Source organism: Macaca fascicularis, chromosome 6 (assembly GCF_037993035.2).
Source record: "Macaca fascicularis isolate 582-1 chromosome 6, T2T-MFA8v1.1".
NCBI lineage: Eukaryota > Metazoa > Chordata > Mammalia > Primates > Cercopithecidae > Macaca > Macaca fascicularis.
In genome coordinates this window covers 175527663-175549684 of record NC_088380.1, presented here as the reverse complement: position 1 = coordinate 175549684, position 22022 = coordinate 175527663, and the positions used below count along the sequence as shown (strand labels likewise).

The 22022-nt window shown below is 48.1% G+C and overlaps 1 protein-coding gene across 2 annotated transcripts in view; it reads left to right on the top strand.

Moving 5' to 3' along the window:
- The window catches only part of SLIT3 (slit guidance ligand 3), a 695238-nt gene that overhangs the window by 570899 nt on the left and 102317 nt on the right, over positions 1–22022 (top strand). For both annotated transcript variants that reach the window (XM_065547045.1, XM_015452236.3), the window contains exons 13-15: positions 10137–10280; positions 11579–11742; positions 21827–21977. In XM_065547045.1, coding sequence (XP_065403117.1) covers positions 10137–10280; positions 11579–11742; positions 21827–21977 — 459 coding nt within the window. The remainder of the gene's footprint in view (positions 1–10136; positions 10281–11578; positions 11743–21826; positions 21978–22022) is intronic.

Sequence of the window (22022 nt, the reverse complement as noted above, 5' to 3'; positions counted from 1 at the left end):
TTTGCTTGTAGCAAAGAAACTGTACGTTATAACTGCCACCATAAGGCTAGTTAACTGTAGCTATTAATCCCTTGAAAGAAGAGTATCAATAGTATCCACCTTGAGGTGAATTTGGCAGTGTTGTGTTCCACCAAGCTGCTGTGATTTTCCTTTTATAATCTGTGTTTGTGTGCAGGAAGGAAAATGACTTTGCACGGATTAAGGAGACACAGAATGTGCATCACAGTGCCTAGCACAGTGCATGTATACTTAAAAAGATGTGTATCTCCAATCAAAGGAGACTGGTGGTTCCCTAGAGCTAAGTAAAAAGGGAGAAACTAGTCGATGATAGCTTAGGGATACAGAGTTTCTTTTCAGGGTCATAAAAATGTTCTAAAATTGTTGGTGGTGATGGTTATACAACTCTGTGACTATACTAAGAAACTGAATTGTATACTTTACATGGGTGAACTGTATGGTAGGTGAATTATATCTTAATAAAGTTGTTTTTAAAACTGAAAAAAAAAAAAAGTCAAAAAAATTTAAAAAAAAAAAAAACATGTGTATCTCAGCTCCAAGCTGATAGCAGTCATGAGGTTAATAGAACTAACAGGAGTTTGCATGGGTTGGGAAGGCAACTCCAGTTTAATGTCACCGTTTTGAGCAGATGGAATCAAGTAGCTTGGGTTAAAGAGGAAGCATCTCTCCTCTCTTGAAACCAAGAGTTGACACAACTCAGGCAGGCCTTACCAGAAAGAACCAGTAACTCGGACTCAAATAGCTGTCACTGGGTTTTGACCTGCTATTGGGTGGTTGGAAAGCAGGCCCTGATTCGATCTAATTTAGTGTTCAGCCTGCTGTAGATTGGATTTCTCCCTGTTGGACTGGAGACACTGATAAGAAGGCTCTGATTAGAATACCCTGGTAGTCAGGGTAATTTTTGTCTCCTTTGACTCAGAGGCTCTTTGTGAGAGGTTTGCATTTTTTCTTCTCACTCCATCTCTCAAATTATGGGTACTCGCAAAGCTGAACTGCCTCTGCCACATGAAGTGGCCCTGGAGATTTCCTTTCTGGCACTTGTGGTGATGCTGGCGGTAATAAAGTGGGTGCATTAGTTGGTTCTCCTGCCTGCCTCCCCGCTTCCCTTACTCCTCTAGACTTTTTGGCCATCCTATCAAACTTGCCCAGTCCAGTATGTACACAGCCAGCCTCCTGGGAGCTTTTCTTGGTGTGTTCCTTTGGGCAAATGCCCAAAATTCTTGGCCATTCTGGAGAGAATGTCTCTGTTTTTTAGAGGCTGCAGTAAGTGCATCCACAAGGAACAAGCCTTAGCTGTCCTAAACATGATGTTCTGTCCTTGGTCCCCTAGAGCCTCACAAGAGTTACCCCCTTCAGTTTAAGTTCCAAAATCTTAGCGTTCAAAGGAATCTCAGGGCTCCAAGCACAGCCTCCTACCTGGCTAGGACAGGAATCCCTCCCATGCACGCTCTCACAAATCCTCCTGTCACTCATTTGCTGATGGTTCCTCTGATAAGTCCTCACTGCCTAGTTGGAAGGTGAGGAAGCTCTTTCTTATACTAAACATCAGTAATGTTTCTAGAAAACTCAGAAAAGTCTGTTATCATTGTCTTCAGATGTTTGAAAATAGCTAGTATGTCTTCCTATAATTAATCCTAAACGTGTTCAGTTCCTGCAGCCATTCATTGTATAAACACGCATTTATTGTTTATTACTAGCAACCCTTATTGTCTTTGGGGGATGCAAGGTAATCTGGCAGCTTCCGTCCTTAAAACTGGCTGCTAGGAAGTGAGTTGGTGCCCATTTGGACACTAGGAAGGATGTTTAGAATTGAAATATCCCACATGGAGGCATCTCAGAACCCAAGGTGAGAACAGGACATATCACTTGGCACATGATCCCAACTCCAGGGGTGGGAGCAGCTCAATTATTAGAGAAATTACCTGTCTTCCTCCTCACTGGAAGCTCAGGGTGAATGGTCTTGCTCCTCTGCATTCCGCTCCCCACCCAGGCTCATAGGCTCCTGGGACATCAGTGGAGATGGTGATCCTCTGTGGGCAGCCAGCCATCGTGCCCTGAGATCCCTCACCTTATAGCTCAGAGGTCCATCCTCCCCAAAGCAGGAAAAGGCTGTCATTTCCTCCGCTGATGGACAGCTGCAAGCTGCGTTGTTACAGCTCCCCTCCAGGGAGTAAGGAGCATTCATTTAGTGCTCATCGATCACATGACATGCATAGGAAAGTCACTTAAGTGGGGAGGGCAGTCATTTGAGGTGGAAGCTTTTAAACCCGCTCCAGGTGGTCTTAAACCAAACCAGACTGTCTTCGGGCTGGAATAAGTTAAGACAACTCTAGCACCTGTTGTTTAATTTTCTTGGAAGGCAGACAAGACCACGTGAGGCTCTCGGAGTTTGCCAAGCAACATGCCAATTACAGAGCAGCGAGCAAAACTTCACTCCCTATAGTTCACTTTTCCCCACCAGCTGTTTCACAAGAACTACTTCTGCTAATAATAGCAGCTAACATTTATTGAATACTTAATATGCTTCAGGACCTGAAACTGCTAAGCGATTTCATGTGCATCATCTCATTTAATCTTTACCACAATGCTAAGAGGAAGGTATTGTGGAAAGGCCCATTTTACAGATGGGGAAACTGAAGGTTAAGTGACTTGACCATTGTCACTTAGCATGATGGAGCCAGGATTGGAACCTGGGCAGTCCATGCCTTAACCACAGCACATCCAACCAGAGGCATCTGCTTCACCCAGTCACGGGCAGATCTGCAGAGCCAGTTTTTTGATATGCAGAGCAAGAATTTCTCAATGGCTCAAGCCACAGAAAGGGTGCTGCTGAACTGCAGATCACCTCCTTTTGTTATGGCTCAGCATAATTCACAGCTCCGTGTCTGTGGAACTTTCTCTGGTTCATTGTCGTCAGCCCACTGATGTTTGCCCTGATCCCTGTGAGAGGATAGTCAAGGAGCTGCTTGTGCTTAGAGACCCAGTCAAGGTGGGACAATGAGAATTCTCACCAGCAGAAGAAGCAGACTGACTTAGCAATGCGTTCTTGAGGGAGGGGTTCTTCCTCTCTTGTGTACCTGGAAAGCCCTTGGGTAGACTTAAATTCTGGAATCCATGCTAGTCATTGAATGAATGGTTCACCCCGTTTAAAGGACTGATTGGTAACCATGTGGCAATCAGATAGGAAAGTTACCACCCTAACAGTCATGAGGGAAGGAATGGGCAAGTCACCATAGGTGAGGTCACTTGATCTGGTAACCAAATCATAGTTCTCCCTCTCTGGTCTCTGGGAATCTCAGCTTTCATCTGTTTCACTGGGAAAACCCAGTGGCTTACAGCCCATTCCTAGCACCCTCCTGTGTATCTGGGGTAGAAAGAGGTCTTGCTTTTCAGACAGGCCGCCCAGTGGTGTTGCTGCATGCCTGGTTACTCTTGCCTCAGGAATCGCCATGACAACCCACAGCCATTGACAAGCAGTGCAGTCACCAATAGGAGAGAAGGGAAGAGTCACTGTTGCCCCTAGTTGGGACTTAGAGGGCTCCTCCTGCTTCCCCTTGGGTGTTTAGCAAGATGTGGCCTAGAGCACCCATTTTCAAGCATGGAGAAGATTCTGGGCAGGGTCAGAATTCATGGCATCAGCTCTTATTGGGTTCTTCTCCACATCCAGCCTCAGTAGGTTGCTGAAGGTCTAAATTAATCCCCACATTTTATAGGGAAAAGATGATAACATAATGTTCTAAGGTGGGAGAGTGGTCCTTATTACAATTAATAGATAAAGAAATTCAAGATGACAGAGGATTAATACTAGAGAAATAAAAAGAAGGAAGGCATATTAATGTGGGAGGTTTGGCTCTATATCCTGTAGCTTAATTAGGGGTACAGAATAGCTCCCCTAGTTGGTGTCCTCACTAAGAGTTCATGCCAATGTGTAGAGGTGATAACTACTTCCAGGGACACACAGAACACTTTTTTAAATAACAAAGAGCCTTTATAACCCACTTTTTATAAATTCTCCTACTAAAGGAGCTAGAGAAAGGGTTATGCCGGATGCCTGTTGGTGCCATCTTTCTCCTGTTGTGTATCCGCATCTGAGCGTTCATGAAGCAGAAACAGATTCCCCATCCCGGTTTTAGGAAAAGAAGGCCCGCAGAGCATCTTTCTTGGCAGGGGCCTGGGCCCATCTTCTCATCCACAGTCTTCTCTGTAAGAGCTTCATCCATTCTCCCGGAAGGGCCACTGCATTCTTTCTTGGCACCGGTTTTCTGAGGAGGCCTTGCTCTCTGGAGTCTGGAATACGCTTTCAGCATTTCTAGACAAATACCATAGAAGTGGGAGGAACAACATGACCAGTGTCCTCCACAGACCCTTGGTCAAGTGTGGAGAATATAAATGCCACCAGAATGATTGCCCTGAGCCACTGAGTCAACATGTGAATTGCTGGAGTTGCCAAAGTGATTTTGATGCAATTGATCATTAAGCCTGACTCCAGATGTCTGTGTTTTCCAAACTTTGCAAAAAAGGCCTGTGGGCTCCCGGGGGGAACCTTCATTGAAGAGTGGATCAGAGCAAAGGCAGTAGCTAACAGTGGGGCTCAGCGATCTTCTCCCCATGGGACTTTCCAAAAGCCTGGGTGTGGTGGGTCCTTTTAGTGGATCAAAATGGACCTGGTTTTCCCCCTGTGGGCCATCTCCCCATGCTACCTGGACCCCAAATGAATGAAGCTGGAAGCTGCTACTAGTGATGAGAACACCTGGGACTTTTCTGCACAGGCCAGCCCTGGTCCCATAGCAGAAAGACTTGAGTCCCGAGGGTTCTCCCTAGCCCCGACATGGGCATTTCATTTTCCTCCTCCAGCTCTAGCTTTTTGATTCCAGTGGCTTCTGTTTTCTGCTTTGCTTTTCCTGAAGGCCACAGCTCCCAGAAAGCAAGAACTCTCAGCAGCACAGCTATGCTGGTTAGTCAATGGACTGAGTGCTAATACCTCTTGACATGGAACATATGTGGCAGCCGAAAGTGCTCCAAGGCAGGGGGTGGCAGAGGGCCTCCTAGAGCTCACACTTGGAAATAAATTTAGAAGGTGCTGTACATGCACTCCCACTCTCCAATGTGCCACTCTCCTTAATTTCCTCTGACGGGAGCACGGCTCTTTTTGTTGTTGTTCTGCCTTATTGTAAAATCACCTGCTGCGTTGATGGGAGTGGCTACAAACAGGGTGCCTCAGATGGCTCCCTCAGGCCCTTAGTGAGAGGGGACTGGCTCTCAGGGCAGCATGATGATTGGAAACAAAATCTTTGGGCTATGATGGCATGAGTCCCAATACTGTCCTACCTCTTACGGGTTGTGGAACTTTGGTCAAAGTTATTTAAGCTCTCTGAGTCCCAGAAGTGTCACCTGTCAAAGGGAGATTAAATGGGGGTACCTGGCCTTGTGAAGTGTTTAATATGCATTACCTGTTAGGCCATGTGGCCCCTGCTGTTCACCTGGTGGTTGTGGTTCACCTAGTTGGATCATCTCAGCCTTCCCTCTCTTTTCATTTATATGATCTCCGAGGGTCCTTTGAGAGATAGATCTGGAGCGGGTGGCCCCAAAAGATCATTGGATCTGCATCTGGGGAAATACTGATGAACACAGAATTCACCAGGCAGTCCAGCCTGACTCACTGGACCCACCAGCAGATCGGGCTGAGGTGAGGTCTTTGGCCGGGATGTCACAGTTGTCAATTTGAGTACCAGGCAGCCTCTTGAATGAGGCCAGCTGGGACATCCCACCTTGTGTGCTATTGCTATTATCTGTGTCCTACGGTTGTCCCCTGGCCTGCTCAGAGTGAGGGGAGCACAGAGCCAGGCATATCAGCTCCCACATCGGCATTCAGTCGGTGATTCTGAAGGGGAAAGCCTTGCCTCGTACAGGTGCCAGCCACTCAGTAAAGGACCTGCCACCTTGTGCCAATGAAGGCTTGATCAGCATCCCACGCTGAGGCTCCCTCCTGGGAGTCAGGAGGACTTCAGATGCCTCTGCACTCCCAAGAGGCAAGCAGGGTCTTCCAAACCCAACCAGACCTTTGTCCACGTGAAGCACACCCAGGGACGGTCAAGGCTAGCAAAAATAGCTGCTCTTCACACATAGGGAAAATGGAAAAGAGAATATAGACTTTAAATAGTAGATAAGAGATGGCTTTGGAGTGAAACAGGCTGGAGCTTCACTTATTGCTGGGGGACCTCGGTTGAGTCCGACACCACTCTGAACCTCAGTTTTCTTATCAGAATAATGAAGATAATCATAGTGCCGTTGTGAGGCTTAAATAAGATAGTGCCTGGAAACTGCCTGGGAAAAGCACACAGAGATGTAGTCTCTAGAGAGGATGCTGAATTACTATCATTTCACACAGCAGTTACACCACTGCTCCTGAAATGGGGATGAACCAGGACAGAGAAAGCATCCTGGAATCTCTGCTGCAAAGAGGGAGAATCCATCCCTCTGGTGAAAGAGGGAGGCCTGTGTTCAGGATTCCTTATAGAACTGCTAAACCTCATTTCAAATGTTTGTTTACTCTCTGTTTGCTCCATCATATGGTGCTTTTAAAATTCCCCTCCAGCTCTTGTCCATGTACCAGATAGCTAAGAGCTCCTTTCATGGAAGCCAGGCTGAGTTGACTAACTGCCAGCCTTCCTCCCAAAGGAAACAGGGCACAGGGATAGGCTGTTAGATCTTGCTGATCCTGGGGACCAGTGAGGCTGTCCTCAGCATCTAATTCTGGATAAGCAGCTTAATTTTATCTCTCTCTGCACCTACGCACCTTGCCTGAGGGAGCCAAGCATCCCGGGAGAGAATGAGTGACCAGGAGACTCTGCCCTTTTGTGTTTTCTTTTGCTCCATGCTTCATGAGCTCTGCGCCTTGGGCTATCTTTGCCTAGTAATTCTGCCAGCCTGGGTTGTTTTGGTGCCTTACATATTTGAAGTAACATCCCATGCTGAGAGATCTAGGAGCAATAGGAAACAAAGGAGCATCTGGATGAGAAAAAAAGAGCCTAAATAGGCCTCATGAGTGAGAAGGATTGCCAGCGTGGCATTCCGTTTGTATGAAGGCAAGTCAAGTTGCCATTTCTTTCTCCCCATGGCCATCGTCCTTGTCTAGTGCCTAATATGCCCTAGAACCAATTGCTACAATTGGGCTTATGAATCTGCACTGGGGTTGCAAACCTAAATGCCCACTAAGGCAAGGAAAGTCAAGTAAACTAGTGAAGGAGACACAATAGGGAATAGTGAGGACTGTGGCAAATAGAGAGCATATGTCCTATCTAAAGGGGGCTACTCCATGGCTGCCTCCAGGGAACCTAGGGTTGCCTGAGCTCCTGAATTTTGTTTTTCAAGAGAAAATAGAAATGTGGTTTGGTGTGGGGTGTGTGTGTGTGTGTGTGTGTGTGTGTGTGTGTGTGTGTGTGTTGTATGAAATTTTCCAATTTTTAAAACACAAGAGGATTGAATAAACACATTTTATTTATGTGGCATGATGCAAAATGTTGCAATAAGGATTCCATCCTCAGGCCATTGGATAGGCACCTCTGACCTGTTATGTACTGAATAGTTCAGTATTTCCTGACCAGATGATGTACTCAGAAGGCCCTGAATGTCAAGGTTTAGAACAAAACACTTACCGTGTGTGTACTTTAAAAAAAAATCAAAACACTGTGTGTGTGAAGGGTCCATTCCTGAGCCCTGGTTGCTGGGCCCTGTTGAGTCCTCCAGCTTTTCTCCCTGTTTCTCTGCTCTATCACATTTCCTTCAAATGCCCCCAAAATGCAGTGACATTGACTAAAATTTAATACACAAAGCATAGGAATTTGAATTTGCAGTGGGGAGGGATGTTGCAAAGAGTATAGACCGATAGGATGGATAGACAAGACATTCATAAAGAAGAAACTGAGCCCTCTAGAGACCTCAATTATCGTAACCACTTCTCTCATGCTCCCTAGAAACGTGTGTGACCTTGAAAACACCTGCCAAACTCTCAGCCTCAGTTTCCTCCCCTGTCTCTTGTGAGTCAGGTTCTGAGAATAATGGGACATTGGGAAAGCACTTTGGAAAACACAGTATTCTAGCAGTATGAGCATTTTTTTTTCCACTGCCAGGCAGGAGGACATCTGTGTGAACCCTTGGGACCTTGCCCATTATTAGCCAGATTAAACAGGCAGTTCTTCTTCCACTTGTCACTGCCACAGCTGCTTGCCTACACGCAGGGTGCACTGGGACCGTGGGGAGTATGGGGCCTGCAGCAAGGGAGAGGTGGCATGGGTGATTTAGCACCATGGACAGCCCCACCATTGTCAACTGCAGTCCCCCTGGGTCCTGGTATGGAGAGACTCCTGAGGCAGGCCAGCCTGGCATGGATCTCATGGGTCATTCCCCACCAGGAAGGGGCTGAGCCAGCCTTGAAAGTAAAATTTTTGAAATTCAACATTTCTGCTGGTTATTTTCCCCTTCCCCCAGTTTCATTTGAGAGGGGGTAAGAAATGATTTTACATCGACTGCAAGGCACACCTAGTCAGTCTAGGATCAGTAAAGGTAATTCTTAGGATCTCAATGTGCTTGACTTGCCAGCCCTGCTCTTGAAAACCGCCTGTCACCCTCATGGCATCCTCTGTTTTCCCAGACTTCCACCCAAAGGGGAGCTTCCTATGATGCTTTTTTTGGGAGTCTGAAGAGCTAAAAACAGCTTCCTCGTGGATAGGGAGGCTGACCCTGGAAGGGGTGAGGCATGAGGGATGGGTGCCACCTTAGAGAAGTGAGATCCTTGAAGCTGCATGTGGAGTTTAGTATACATCTTAATAAAGAATAAGCACTGAAAAGAAAGGGAGGAATAGAATAGCTGTCATTGGTGCCATTATAGAGTTCCTAATCCTGTGTGGAAAGCAAATGATAAATATCCTATAATCACAAATCGCGATGAGTGTCAGGAGGGAAATAAACAGGGGGATGTGAGTGACGAAAACGGAGTGAGGGTCCCATTGTAGATGAGGGGGTCAGGGCAGGCTTCTCTGAGGAGGGAACATTTGAGCTACAGTAGAAAGCAGGAAAAAAAGGCAGCCCTGCTGAAAGAAGGTAAAGAGGGTGTTCAAAAGTTCTAGGGAAAAATCTGGTGTGTCTGAGGATCGAAAATGTGGTGGGGGGCTGGGCATGGTGGCTCACACCTATAATCCCAGCACTTTGGGAAGCCAAGGCAGGAAGGTCACCTGGGGTCAGGATTTCGAGACCAGGCCGGTCAACGTGGTGAAACCCCGTCTCTAGTAAAAATACAAAAATTAGCTGGGTGTGGTGGTGCATGCCTGTAATCCCAGCTACTCGGGAGCCTGAGCCAGGAGAATTGCTTGAACCCGAGAGGTGGAGGTTGCAGTGAGCCGAGATCACCCCACTGAACTCCAGCCTGGTCGACAAGAGCAAGATTCCATCTCAAAAAAAAAAACAAAAAAAAAAAATGCAGTGGTGGCACTCAAGGGTAGTGAGTTTGGGGTGAGTGGAGTTAGGTTGAGGTTGGAGAAAGGGCCAAGGTCAAACCACATGGGGCTCTGTGCTCTGTGTGGGTGTGCACACGTGTGTATGACAGAATCCATATGTATGCACATGTGCCTGCCTACACAGAGATGCAGTTTTTCCAGGAGGACGACCTATAACTTTCATCAGATTTCCAGCAGGATCAGTGATCCAAAAGAACTGTAAGGAATTTTCTGAATCAAATTGCCCATAGTCAGTCAACTACAGCTCTAAAACAATTATGCCAAATGATTTTTTTTTTTCCTTTCCGATTCCTGGAAGCTGTGAATCCTAAAACAGAAAGTGAAGCACTTAGGGTGCCTTTTCAGGTCATAGGTGCAAGAGCATGTGCCAAGTGAGAGCAGTGTGTGGCGTAGTATCTGTGGTGACAGTGTGTGCAGGTGCCCAGAGTGTTCAGGGTTTTGGTAGACACAGGAAGGCAGGTCTCTCTTTTTCTGTTCTGCAGCAGGAGCTGAAGGCTGCAAGGATGAGTGATGGGAGCTTTGCAGCCCATCCCCTGCAGAGGCAACCCTTGCCCCGCAGGTCATTCCCAGGATTAGTGAATTAACCAGGCTCTCTTCTGCTTGCAGCCTCCTCAATGCCAACAAGATCAACTGCCTGCGGGTGAACACGTTTCAGGACCTGCAGAACCTCAACTTGCTCTCCTTGTATGACAACAAGCTGCAGACCATCAGCAAGGGGCTCTTCGCCCCTCTGCAGTCCATCCAGACGCTGTGAGTACACTGCCTCGGGTGCCAGTGGGTGCCCAAGCAGCAGGAGACCCCACATGCCCATCATGGAAAACACCCAAATGAGGGCAGCATGAGCACATACAGGAGGAGTTCTAGAACCTGCAGTGAAGCTAGAATAATAAAAATAGGAATAGCTTATCAGTACCAAGCACTTACACTGTGCTTGACACCACACGGGGTACTTACCCTGTCTTAAAACCCTGAAGCCTCACAAGGACCTTACTTGGTGCTGTTACTGTCCCTCGTTTCTATGTAAGGAAACCAAGGCATAGAATGGTTAGGTAACTTCCTCAAGGTCACACAGCTAGTAAGGAGCAGGTTTTGAATCCAGGCAGAGGAGGTCCTGAGCTACCCTTATAACCCCTGTGGTCAACGTACACTGAGCAGACTCCATTTCTGCAAATAGCCCACCCCTGCCCGCCCTTAACCGCCTCCACCCTGCAAAACCAAGCCTCTGAGGTGGGCACTCTTCCTCTTTGGGCAGTATTTCCCCACTTCCATGCACTAAAGGTGTTCATAAATATTTCAGTTAAATAGATGACCTCCAAGTACAGATTTCAGCCCAGTTTTTGATGGCTCCAGCCTCAGGCATAGACCTCGGCCCCATGCCCAGGTCTGCAATTAGCCTGGGGGCTTCTGGAGACCGTGTAAGTCATCTGGTGCTTGTTGCCCCTGTAGCCAGAGACAGGAACCAAGACACAGTAAGAGCAGCTGCTATATATTGACGCCGACCACGTGCCAAACACTGTGTTCGGTGCTTCACGGTTTTTCTTACCGAGCCAGGGGAAGCAATACCCATGGTGCTCTTATGATGATAAGGATAATTACAACAATACCCGCTACTATATATGGAACACCCACCATATGCCAGGCGCCGTGCCAGCTGCTTTATGTGCCTAGTATCACTGAGCTTGGAGAAATAAAATGCATTCTACCCCAAGTGCAAACTCTAAGCCTGCGACTGGGTTTGCCTGTCAGAATTGGCGTGGGTGAGAGTAGAAGCGATCGGTGGTGGATCCTGCCCCAGGTGGGAAGAGCTGGGAGACCGATTCCCCAGACCAGATGCTAGCTGCATCTGTGACTGTCTTTTGCAGCCAGCGGGCCTCAGACCCCCTCTTTGAGCCGTGTCTGAAAGTAGCACGCCCCAAGGCCTCCTGGGGCGATGAGGCTGGAGACCAATCCTTGCAGTGGATTGCCAGGGCCCAGCGCGAGGCAGGGTGGTGGTGTTGGAGCAAGACGCCACGGGTCACTCCTGATTAACAGCCCCATCCCTCTCGCAGCCACTTAGCCCAAAACCCATTTGTGTGCGACTGCCACTTGAAGTGGCTGGCCGACTACCTCCAGGACAACCCCATTGAGACAAGCGGGGCCCGCTGCAGCAGCCCGCGCCGACTCGCCAACAAGCGCATCAGCCAGATCAAGAGCAAGAAGTTCCGCTGCTCAGGTAATCAGGTTACGGGGCTGGGCCCCGCTTTCTGACTCAGAATGCAGCAGCCCCAGAGAGGCCAATAATCCAATCTGGAGGACAGCGAGCGCTGTAATGGTTCCTGGGGAGCATCTTTGCAAATTAAATTGGAGAAATTCAGTTAGCCCTGCAGAAAACCAATTACCTTATGGATTTAAAATAAAACACACACACACATACACACACAATAAAAGCATGGGGAGGGGGAGACGGTTGCAGGGGAGACAGAACCCCGGCATCAGTGCGTCTCCAAGAGCTAAACAGAAGGTGGGGCTGGGGCGGCCTTTGCACATGTGCCTGTTACAGGCTAAGATTTATTTTTGTCGTTTCCAAAGTGTGCTCCCCAAAGGGCAAATAGAGAAATAAATATAGCTCAGGCGAGGCTACAGACGGTGTGTAATCCTGGGGACCTCCCACTTCCTTCGGAGACGGACGGTGGTGCAGCCCTTTGGCCCCAGTATATTATAGGTTTCACATGTTCATGAAAAATACTTTCACTAACTAGCTCCTCCACCCCAGACTACTCTGTTCTGAGTATGGAGAGAACAGTAAAGGGTCGTGCTTGGGAAGAAACAAAGCCTTGTTCTTCAGTGCCCAGGATCTCTCTAGAAACCTTCCTTCTCACTGCACCCAGGAAGGACATGGGGGAGAACAGCAGGGGAATTCTCAGCCCATCTTGGAAAGAGAAGTAGCTCTCGTTGACCCAACAGCTACATGCACAGGCAGTTAAAAATTACTATCATCTGTGTCCTTTTCTACTGGAAAAAAAAAAAAAAAATCACCAAATTGCATTGTGCACCCAGTGATGAGAGACTGATAGCACGAAGTGCCGAGGTGGGTTGCAGCCAACCCTCACAGTGTGTGCGGTAGCAAGAGCAGTGCTTCTCCCCCTGCCCGGGAGCTTCTGATGCAGGCGAGTCTTCCCAGGGGAGAATGCCAGTGAGGGGAGAGGTCACTGGGAGAAGACCGGTGGGCAGACTTGTGCTTCTTGACAACATCTTCTTGTCCTTTAAGTCAAATTCTTTAGTCCATGTCTCCAGAATGATAAGCTTTAGCTCTTTAAATTTTTTTAACAGAAACAAATACCTTGGGAGGGCTTGGAGATAATACAGAGACTTTGTGGCACTGTGAAAAGTTAGTACCAACTTCCTTTCCCTAGAATAATGATGTCACTTACAAAAGCCATCTTTCACCTGTGATGAGCGTGGTGCTGGGGGCTTTTAGTCGGATTTGCTTCTTCCAGTTGTCCTCGGAAGTCAGTAGGACAGCCCTTCGCTCTATGGGAGAGGGAACTGAGGACTTAGAGGTGAAGGGGCACTCTAAGTTCACACGCCAGCAAACAGCAGAGGCAGGACTAAACCTCAGGTTCATTTTGCTCCTCACACCACGCAGCATCTAGGAGAGAAGGAGCATTCGGGGAGGACAATCAGCTGTTTGGATGACTTCCTTCCCTGGTCTCATGCTCCCACCCCTACCCACTCCCTGAACACTGTCCTCAGGTTCCTTCCTGGGCCCAGCAACATCTCTGGGATGAAAATCTCACCCAAGGCACAATCATCCTTTCCCCAGGGCCTTTCCTCATGACTCACGCCGACCTGGGCCTCTATTCCTACCCCTTTCTGACCAGGGTTGAGTTAATTAGCTCTGCCAAGCAGTGGTACCCAAAAAGAAGGGCAGTGAGAGCCAGCGGAGGGCAGGGTGTTATCTGCCAACCTTGACCCTTTGGTCTCATAAGTATCCTGTTAATACCTTGGACCCCAGATGGATGTTGCAGCCCTGCATGGCACAGCAGGGAAAGAGTGCAGGATCCAAGGACTGGTGTCTCCCCAGGAACACAGTCTTGGCAATTTTCTGGGCATGACTGTGGTTGGGGGTGGCAAGATGGGGGTGGGGCTACAGAAAGAACTAAGGAGGAGAAAAGGAAAATAGAAAGTGGACCTAGGAAGCAGTAGAACTTAGTTCTAACTCTAGCTCTGCCACTATCTTCCTAGCTGCAGGATCCTGGCTGCTTTTCCTATGTGGGGGAGGGGTGGTTGAACACTTTAAAAAAGAAACAGGGAGAGGGAGCTGGGTTCTTGGATTGACTCTAAGATACCTTTTTAAAAAAAGAAAGCCAATGCTAAGCAGAAAGATTATTCCTAAAAAGTAGAGATGTTTGGAGCTAGCATGAGCCTGACACGTAGCACTCTATATGCTTTTATTTTATGTCGTTGCCAAGAAAGCATGACTGCTGAGCTCCAAAGGCCTTGGATTTGAGAAACACGGGGTTCCAGACCTGCCTTGGCCTTGGAGGGGGAAAAAAAAAGATCTAAAGCTCTGTGTTTCCAGGAAGCTCCAGAAGAAAGAAGGGGGGCAGGTGACACAGACTGGATGTGACAGATAATAACTCTGCATTTTACTTTCTCCTAAAAGCACCCCCATTGAAAAGACAGCTGATGTAATTAGGAGGCAATTTGAGGGCTGCTCCGTAACACATCCTGCCCCTCCTTAGGCAGGGCGTCTGGTTTCCCAGCTGCCTGTGTCTGCCTTTCTATCAGCTGCATCCGCCGCCTTGGGCAGCAACATCAGTTTAGGGTTGGATGCTGCCGGCTGGGGTAATCTGACCATCAGATTAAGTCCTCCTGAAAAGGCTCCGTCTGGCTGCCTGGGACCCCAAGCCTACCCCCGGGAGCACTTGGCAGTTGTAGGGTGCTGTCTGTCTTCCCTTATGCCTCCCCGCTTTGTGTGAGAAGAAACTCTCTTGTTGAAAAGTATGGAGGGTGGTGACACAATGTGTCCAAAGACGGCAAACAGCAAGATAGCTCTCAATGAACTACAGAATTTTTAGAGACCTTAGAGGCCATCCAGTTTATTCTAGAGATGGGTAAATTGAGGTCCGCACAGCAGAAAAATCTTATCTAAGATATTGAGTATTATTTTCAGGGCAAGATCTGAAACCCAGGACTTCGGACATACTGTGAAGACTCTTGATAATTTACCTACAAATCCCTCCATTTCTTTTTGTAGAAAGAAACCAAAAAGAAAGAAAATCAGATTTGAAGGCTTGGTGAGGGTGGGGGTTTGCAGGAACAAGATGGATTTCCCGTGCTCTGGTACCAGGGTCCTAATCAAACTCAAATTTGAAGTCCCAGAACCACCGTGTTCACAGAGCCCTGCATGTCTAGGTGTCACAGTGGAGTGGAGTCCAGATTCTAGTGGCTGACTCCAGTGCGTGCGATGGGAGAGCTTAGGAAGGAGGAGAGGCCAGACCCAGAGCTGTGGGCTGGCTCTTCCTAACTGGTCCATCATGGCAGACAACCTATGCACCATCGAGATGCTGAGACCATCTAGAGGATATGCCCAGTCCCAAAAACACATAGTGGAAGAATGTTGATACTGGTTCTCATGTCAGAGGTGAGGCAGGGAGGGTCTCAGTCACCTGGCCTTAGCTCCAGTTTCTTCAAGATGCACATCTACAGCCTAATGCCAAGTGGGAGGAAGTCCCAAGTCAGCAGGTGCATGGAAACTGACCTTGATCTATCACAGATAGGAATATAAAAACTGGATACCCTCACCTGGGTCCTTGACATCCTGACAGTGGTTACTAGTTCATCCTGTTCACTCCCATAATTTCCACTCAAGGTAGAGATGAAGAAGGATCCCAGATTCAGTGTCTTCCCCTCAGACTCATCCCTTGGCTTCCCTTTCCTTCCTTCTCTTAGTCTGAAAGAGGCCCTTCATCACGAGGTGCACTGGCCACCATCTCTGTGAAAGTCAGTGTTCTCAACAACTGTGATTGCAGGTTCCTCAGTCCAAACCTTAAGGCCCCATTTGTTTTCCTGTCTTTCTCTCTGGCTAGAGAGATGTATTTTCTTTTGACATCACACTACTCCTCTATTAAACCTCAAATGATCTGGGAGAGATCAGCCAGAGCATTTCTGGTGACCCCAAAGGATATCAAGGAGATTCCTGAATTGTGGAATGTCAAAGGGGGCTTTTTCCTAAAGAAGAGCATTGAAGGTTTGCTAGACCATTGGGAACTGTGGGTTGTCTCTTGATTTAAGGGACTAGAACAACTGTGGTGGAACCACTCAGCTGTTGGGGAATTGGGCCTATGTTGTAAAGCATGCAGAAGATGCTTTGCTAAGTTTAATGTCTTGTCAGACCAACTGGTGTGACTGGAGTTTAGAGGCTCAATTCAGGCATGTGATAGGATCACAGATGTCTGAGTATTCTTTCTTTCCTTGGGAAGGAACCATGCTGCCCTGAAGCTCCTGAGTATGGGCATCCAGTGATTTGCCTCCTGTTCTTCTCTCTTCCTACTGTGTCTCCTCTGGGGTGGGGCACAAGGGCAGCAGGGCTGCTATCTTCGGAAGTGTTCCAGTGGAACCCCACTCCTGATACTAATCACGCTCAGTGGGGGCCTGCTCCGGCTTCCGCTTCTCCACGCTGCTTCCTCTGAGCGCTCCTGTCCTCTCTCTGACGCTGCTTCCTGACCTTGACTCTGACCAGTCGCTGCGGGGCTTTCCTTTGTGCTTGATCTAACCATGTGGTGGAACGATGGAAACGGAACATGGTTCTGTCAAGCACCGCGGAAAGCACCGTGCTCTCCTGCAGCATGGCCCGCCACCGCCGCCACCACCGCTGGACACCTCTCCTCTGCTCTGGAGCACCGCAGCCCACCACCTGCCAGACCCACCTCTCCCAGTCTCAACTCACCAAGGGCAGGAGGGTAGGAGTCTCAAAGGATGCAGATACAGTGCGAAATGGGTCTGGAGAAGCACCATGGGGCCCAGCTAAGATCTGTATCCACATCTCTTTCACAAAATGGAGTCAACCTCCCCCAAATCTAGTCTAGATGCCAGACAAGGAGTAATAACTAGGTTCAAGCTCAGAAACTACTGTGTCTCTTCTTCCATTGGAAAGGAATGAGTATACCCAAGGCATATGCCCCATGGTTTCATGGGAGAGTCCCAACCCAAGGTCATTTTTCCAAGTGGCAGCTAACCCAAAGGGGAATTACTACTACTTGTGACCCCCTGCCCCTCCCACCACCACCTTTATTGGTATTCACTTTATTTGAAAGGAATGTGAGCTTGAGAATGGGTGAAACTCATGGGAGTCTGAGACTTTGGGTTTAACCTGAGGTTCCTTCTGAACCTCACTCCCATGTTTTATGAAAATGCTGTCCCTGAACCCCATGAAACCTAAAGTCCAGTGTGTTTCTGTGACCTGCAAAGCACAGTTAACATGGAGGTGCTGGGCTTCTCATCTGGTGCTAATTCTGTTTCAGGGGAGGGGAGTATGTGTGGATGTGGAAACCTGCTATCTCTGATAATAAAGAGAGGGATCTTGGTACCTCTTATTTTGCTTGTTTCTTGATAAATCCTAGACCCAGTGTAACCAGAAGATTGTGGTGTTCATTCCTATCCTGGAGTCTTTGTCCTATCCTGCAAGAGAGAGCTAAGGTGGGAACCTTAGCCCAGCTCAGAACTAGAAGCTGAGCCCTGGGCCCCCATCATGAGGTGTGACTCTTATTACTGCCTCTATCTGAGGTTACCCCTCAGAACCAGGAGCCCAACCATTGCTGAGTAATTTTTTAACATACATTGAGTGCTTGCTATAGGCCAGGCAGTGAACTGTTCCACATTATTACCTTGTTTCATGTTCACAAAATCTAAAGTCCCATTTTACAGGTGAGGATATTGAGGCTCAGGGAGGTTAACTAACTTACCCAGGGTCATCTGACTCCAGAATGGCTGCACTGTACTGCTGTAATACCCACCTTCCCAGCTGTGGACAACCCCATTCTCTTGAATTAGAAAATTTAAAAACCTCGATTTGATAGGGACTTGAAATTTGCTTAAACTCTCCCTTTCAGACTTTCATCTGTTAGTAGAAAGAACTTGAGTAAGCAAGCATTATTCAAATGGCTCTTCCTCTCCAGCATGGACTTACAAAGATCCCCTTTAACACAGAGCAAATCCTTGAGCCTGGAGAAGTTCCCTTTCCCACCTTACAGAGGGGGGCATTCTGAGGCCCTCGGCACTGCCCCCAACATGGCTGGGACCAGGCCTCTGGGAGTGGGTCCATAATGGTGCCCTTCCATCAGTGCTTTACTGGCCCCACAGCCACAGGCTGTGATGAGGCAGTGCCAGCCTCAGACCGTGGGTATTTCCCTCTGTTTTCAGGCAGATGGCTGCACTCGTAATAGACTCCAATGGGGATAGCTTACTAGGACAGCTCTCTGCCCAACTGGTGACCAAACTCCTAGTAAAACAGTTGGCATCTTCCAGCCACTGGCAGCTGGTCCCCCAGCCTTGCCCATGAGTGGATGTCTGTGTGCCTGGCAGTGTTCTCCTGAATCATTCATCACTTATGACCCTTTGCTTATTCACGTCACTGTCTTTTCAAGCTGATGAGGCCTGACAGGCCTTATGCTCCCCCCAATTCCTCTTTCTGCTTCTTTCCTCCTTTCCTTTATTCCCCTCATCTTAGGGATATTGGGAATAAGGGAGGAGTGCTCTGGACATGTGAGTTAGCAAGGTCATGATGATCAGATAACAATGAATTTATGACTCCCAGTTAGCAAACTGGCTGCCCAAAGGATGATACAAAATGCATACTGTTGATGGCAGCAGCCATCCTGGACCTGGTGCTGGCCTCTGATCCCAACCCAGCCAAGTCCATTCAAAGCATGGGAGCATAGCTCCCTACCTGTCCCACACCCCTGGTCATCCAAATGTGACAAGTGTTCCTCCTGGGAAGTGGCTGTAGGGCAGGGATGTATAATAAAATGGTGTTGCTATGAATTTCCACCTCCTACCCCCACCCCCCGACTATTAAAGCTTGTCTGTGATCACATACCAAGTGTCGTTGTTCTGAGCTGCCCGCGAAAGGGGAGGAGGGCTCCAGGGGCAGGAGCAGGCAAGATGCCAGATGACATCAGCTCTTCCAAGGCTGGTTTCAGCGAGGTTGAGTTTTATGGCCCTTCTTCAAATCTTCTGGGATCCCTTCTGTCTGAACTCACCCCAAAGAGAAGAAGCAACAGCCCCTATTGCAGTTGGTCCTCTACCACTAAGTATTTCTGGCAGTGACAAATATGCATTGAGATTGAAATTGACTTTTAAAGCTCTGGAAAAGTTAAAAATACTTTTGGGTAGTTATGAGCATTAGGCATAACAAATGGCTCCGAGAAACCCTGGGTAGTTTCGGTAATGAAATATGAAGTGATGGAGATGGCATTTCGGGCTGGCTCTGACTGGGGAACGAAGTTTTTCGGTTATGTACATACGCCGTTATTAACATTTCTGGCTCCCACTTCTATAAAATATCACATTCTGACCCCCTTGTTATTACAAACCAGGGCAATAACAAAAACAGCAGGGGGAAAAATGCTGGAAAGAACACATTAGTCCGTCGAATCTAATTGCAAAATCATTTCATTAAAATGGGTCAGCGGCTCCATTGCAGAGGTCCACCAGTTATAATCTAACTATACTACTGAGAGCGATTCCTTCTAACTACAGGCTGCTCTCACCTTGATTAAAATGAAAATGCATTTAATAGGCGGCTGTCCCCAGCCACAGCCCAGCCGGTGCACGCCTTCAGGCTCATCGCCTTGAAGAGCAAACCGTGCTTCCTCCCGTCTTCCTGCCTTTAATCAGCAGTCAGGGTTCCTTCGCTTTGCAAGGATCCCAATATAGACACGTGAAGGAAAAATCTCTGTATGTGTGTGTAATGCCCCTTCGTGCCATCACTCTGTGGATCCACTGGTGCAGAGAACAAGAGAAGGTAGTCATCTAACGGGGTTTGCAAAATGAAATTTGCCCAGGACTCGGTACGCTGATGGGTCTGGAAGAAAATGGTGCAGGTCAGAGTTACCAAGTGGAACGAAGCTGGCAAGCCAAGGGCAGGAGATTTACATAATACATTGAACCAGGAAGCCACTCAAAAAACTGTGGGGATGTGTCCACAGATTTTGCTCACACAAGCTTAGGGGTAGAAGAGGAGGTGGAGGAACAGGGATGGAGAGAGAGCAGAGAAGGAAAGGAGGACAGGTCTAGGCTTCTGACTCCCTGTCTTAGGTAGGTAGTATCACTTCAGAATCAGACCCACCAAGTTCATTCTCAATCAGGAATTACCACAGGGATATCATACGAGGTGAGCACGACTAAGAGGGTGGAGGAGATCTGAGTTCTGCCCCACCATAGCCCACTGTGGAAAAATACCCCATTCAATCCACCTGCACCAAGTCTGGCTATATGATCATTCCTACAGGGACCTGGGAAAACCTTTGGGGAGAAGCACGTCTGCAGCAAAACATGTTAACCACGTGGAGCCAGGCAGCAGCCTGCCCAGACTGAGTGACCTGTGGGCCTCAGTTTCCTTGCCTATAAAATAGAGTTATCCTAACCTCAGAGCGTTGCAAGGATTAAATGAGATCATTCATTTGAAATGGGAAGCATAGTGTCCGGCTCAGTATATGTTCAGTAAATGGCCACTGTTACTGCTAGCTACACTCGTTTTCACAGCCTCTGAGCTGCCAAATGTTCTGCCAGGTTGTAGGAAAAAAAAAAAAAAAAAGTGCTAGAGTCACAAGCATCCATACAACTCCTGAGGTTCTCCACCTCCTTAATCTTATTTTCATCTGCGCAACAGCTCCTGGAAGATAAAGGCAGTTATTTGGTTCCCATTTTACATGGAGAGAGACTGAGACTAGTAAGTTGCCAAGGCCTGAACAAGCCTGTGCTCCCTTCTGCTAAAATCCATGAAAAGCTAATGCTCCTAATGCAAATAAAATCACCAAGTTGCCTCACCTAGTGGAGCAAACAAATAATGTTCACATTCTCTGAAACACTTCCCAATACTCATGTACAGGACACGCAGGTGCTCATGACACCCTACTTGTGCATTGGACAAATGTGGACCCATCTCTTGTTTTGTGCCTCGCATTGTGCTAGTGAAATGTTGAGGGTGAAAGGATGAAGGAAACCTGGCCCATCAAAAAGCTTATGTCTGATGGGAGAACCAGAGCTCCCTCAGTTCCCACCAGCATGATTCAAGGTCTCACTGAAGTTTGCCCAGGTGCCCAGGGATCATTTGTGATCATTGAGGCAACTCCCCGAGGCATCTCTCAGAGACACCATGTTGTCGGTCCCGTTACCATTACTGTGCAACTTTGGGAGAAATTCCTTTTCAAAAAAGCAAATCTCAGCACCAACTTTTAGCTCATCGGAACTCGCCTTTCACTATAGTTACATAGAATGTGCTCTGAAAAAGAGGCCAAATCTGACCCTCAGATACATTTTGCTCATCTTCACAGTATTTTAAATTGGAATTTATTACCGATATTGTTTATATGGATTCTCTTTTTAAAAAACAAAAACAAAGCAACATCAGGCAACCCTGAGCCAAATTTCCAAGCATTAAGGCTGGGGCTCCAATTCCCCAGGTTCCCAGCCCTCATTGTTGTCTTCCCAATCTTACAGCCAAGTGTCGATGGTCATTTGTTGCCGTGTGCTTGGCCTGTACTCATTTTATTACCTGCTGGGGTAATAAAGGCCCCTGAGTTTGAAACCCCTTCCCATAATTTGTCCCTGCCCCTGGCATAGTCCCCATCAAAGCATCATCAAAATCTTGTAATTTGGATTTTCATGAACAATTTAGAGGGTCCATGAATGATAGGAGTCGTGGAGCAGGTAGCGCCCCCTCCCCGAAATTGTAGACTGAATTCTGTACACCTGCGCCAAGTATCACCTCCCCAAGGAGAACATTCATAACTCATCAGCTTCTCAAAAAGATCTGTCACCCCCAAAAGCATAAGGGCCCACAGATCTTGAGCCTGGTCTCCCTGAGGATGGTGATGAATAACAAAGATCCATGGGAAGGAGGCAGTAAGGCTGGGGGCAGGGAAAGCATCAGCAAGGTGGCCATATAGCGAAGGAGATGCCATGTCTGTTAATTGACCCCTAACACCCCCCAACTCACTCGCCCATCTCTGTCCCCCACCCCCACTACCCACAACCTGGGGCTCTGCATGGAACTCGGGTGACGCTGACGTCCCCTCTTTGGCCCCTCCCAGGCTCCGAGGATTACCGCAGCAGGTTCAGCAGTGAGTGCTTCATGGACCTCGTGTGCCCCGAGAAGTGCCGCTGCGAGGGCACTATTGTGGACTGCTCCAACCAGAAGCTGGCCCGCATCCCAAGCCACCTCCCTGAATACGTCACCGACCTGTAAGTCCAACCTCGGCATGAACTCGCTACTCCTCCCCACACATC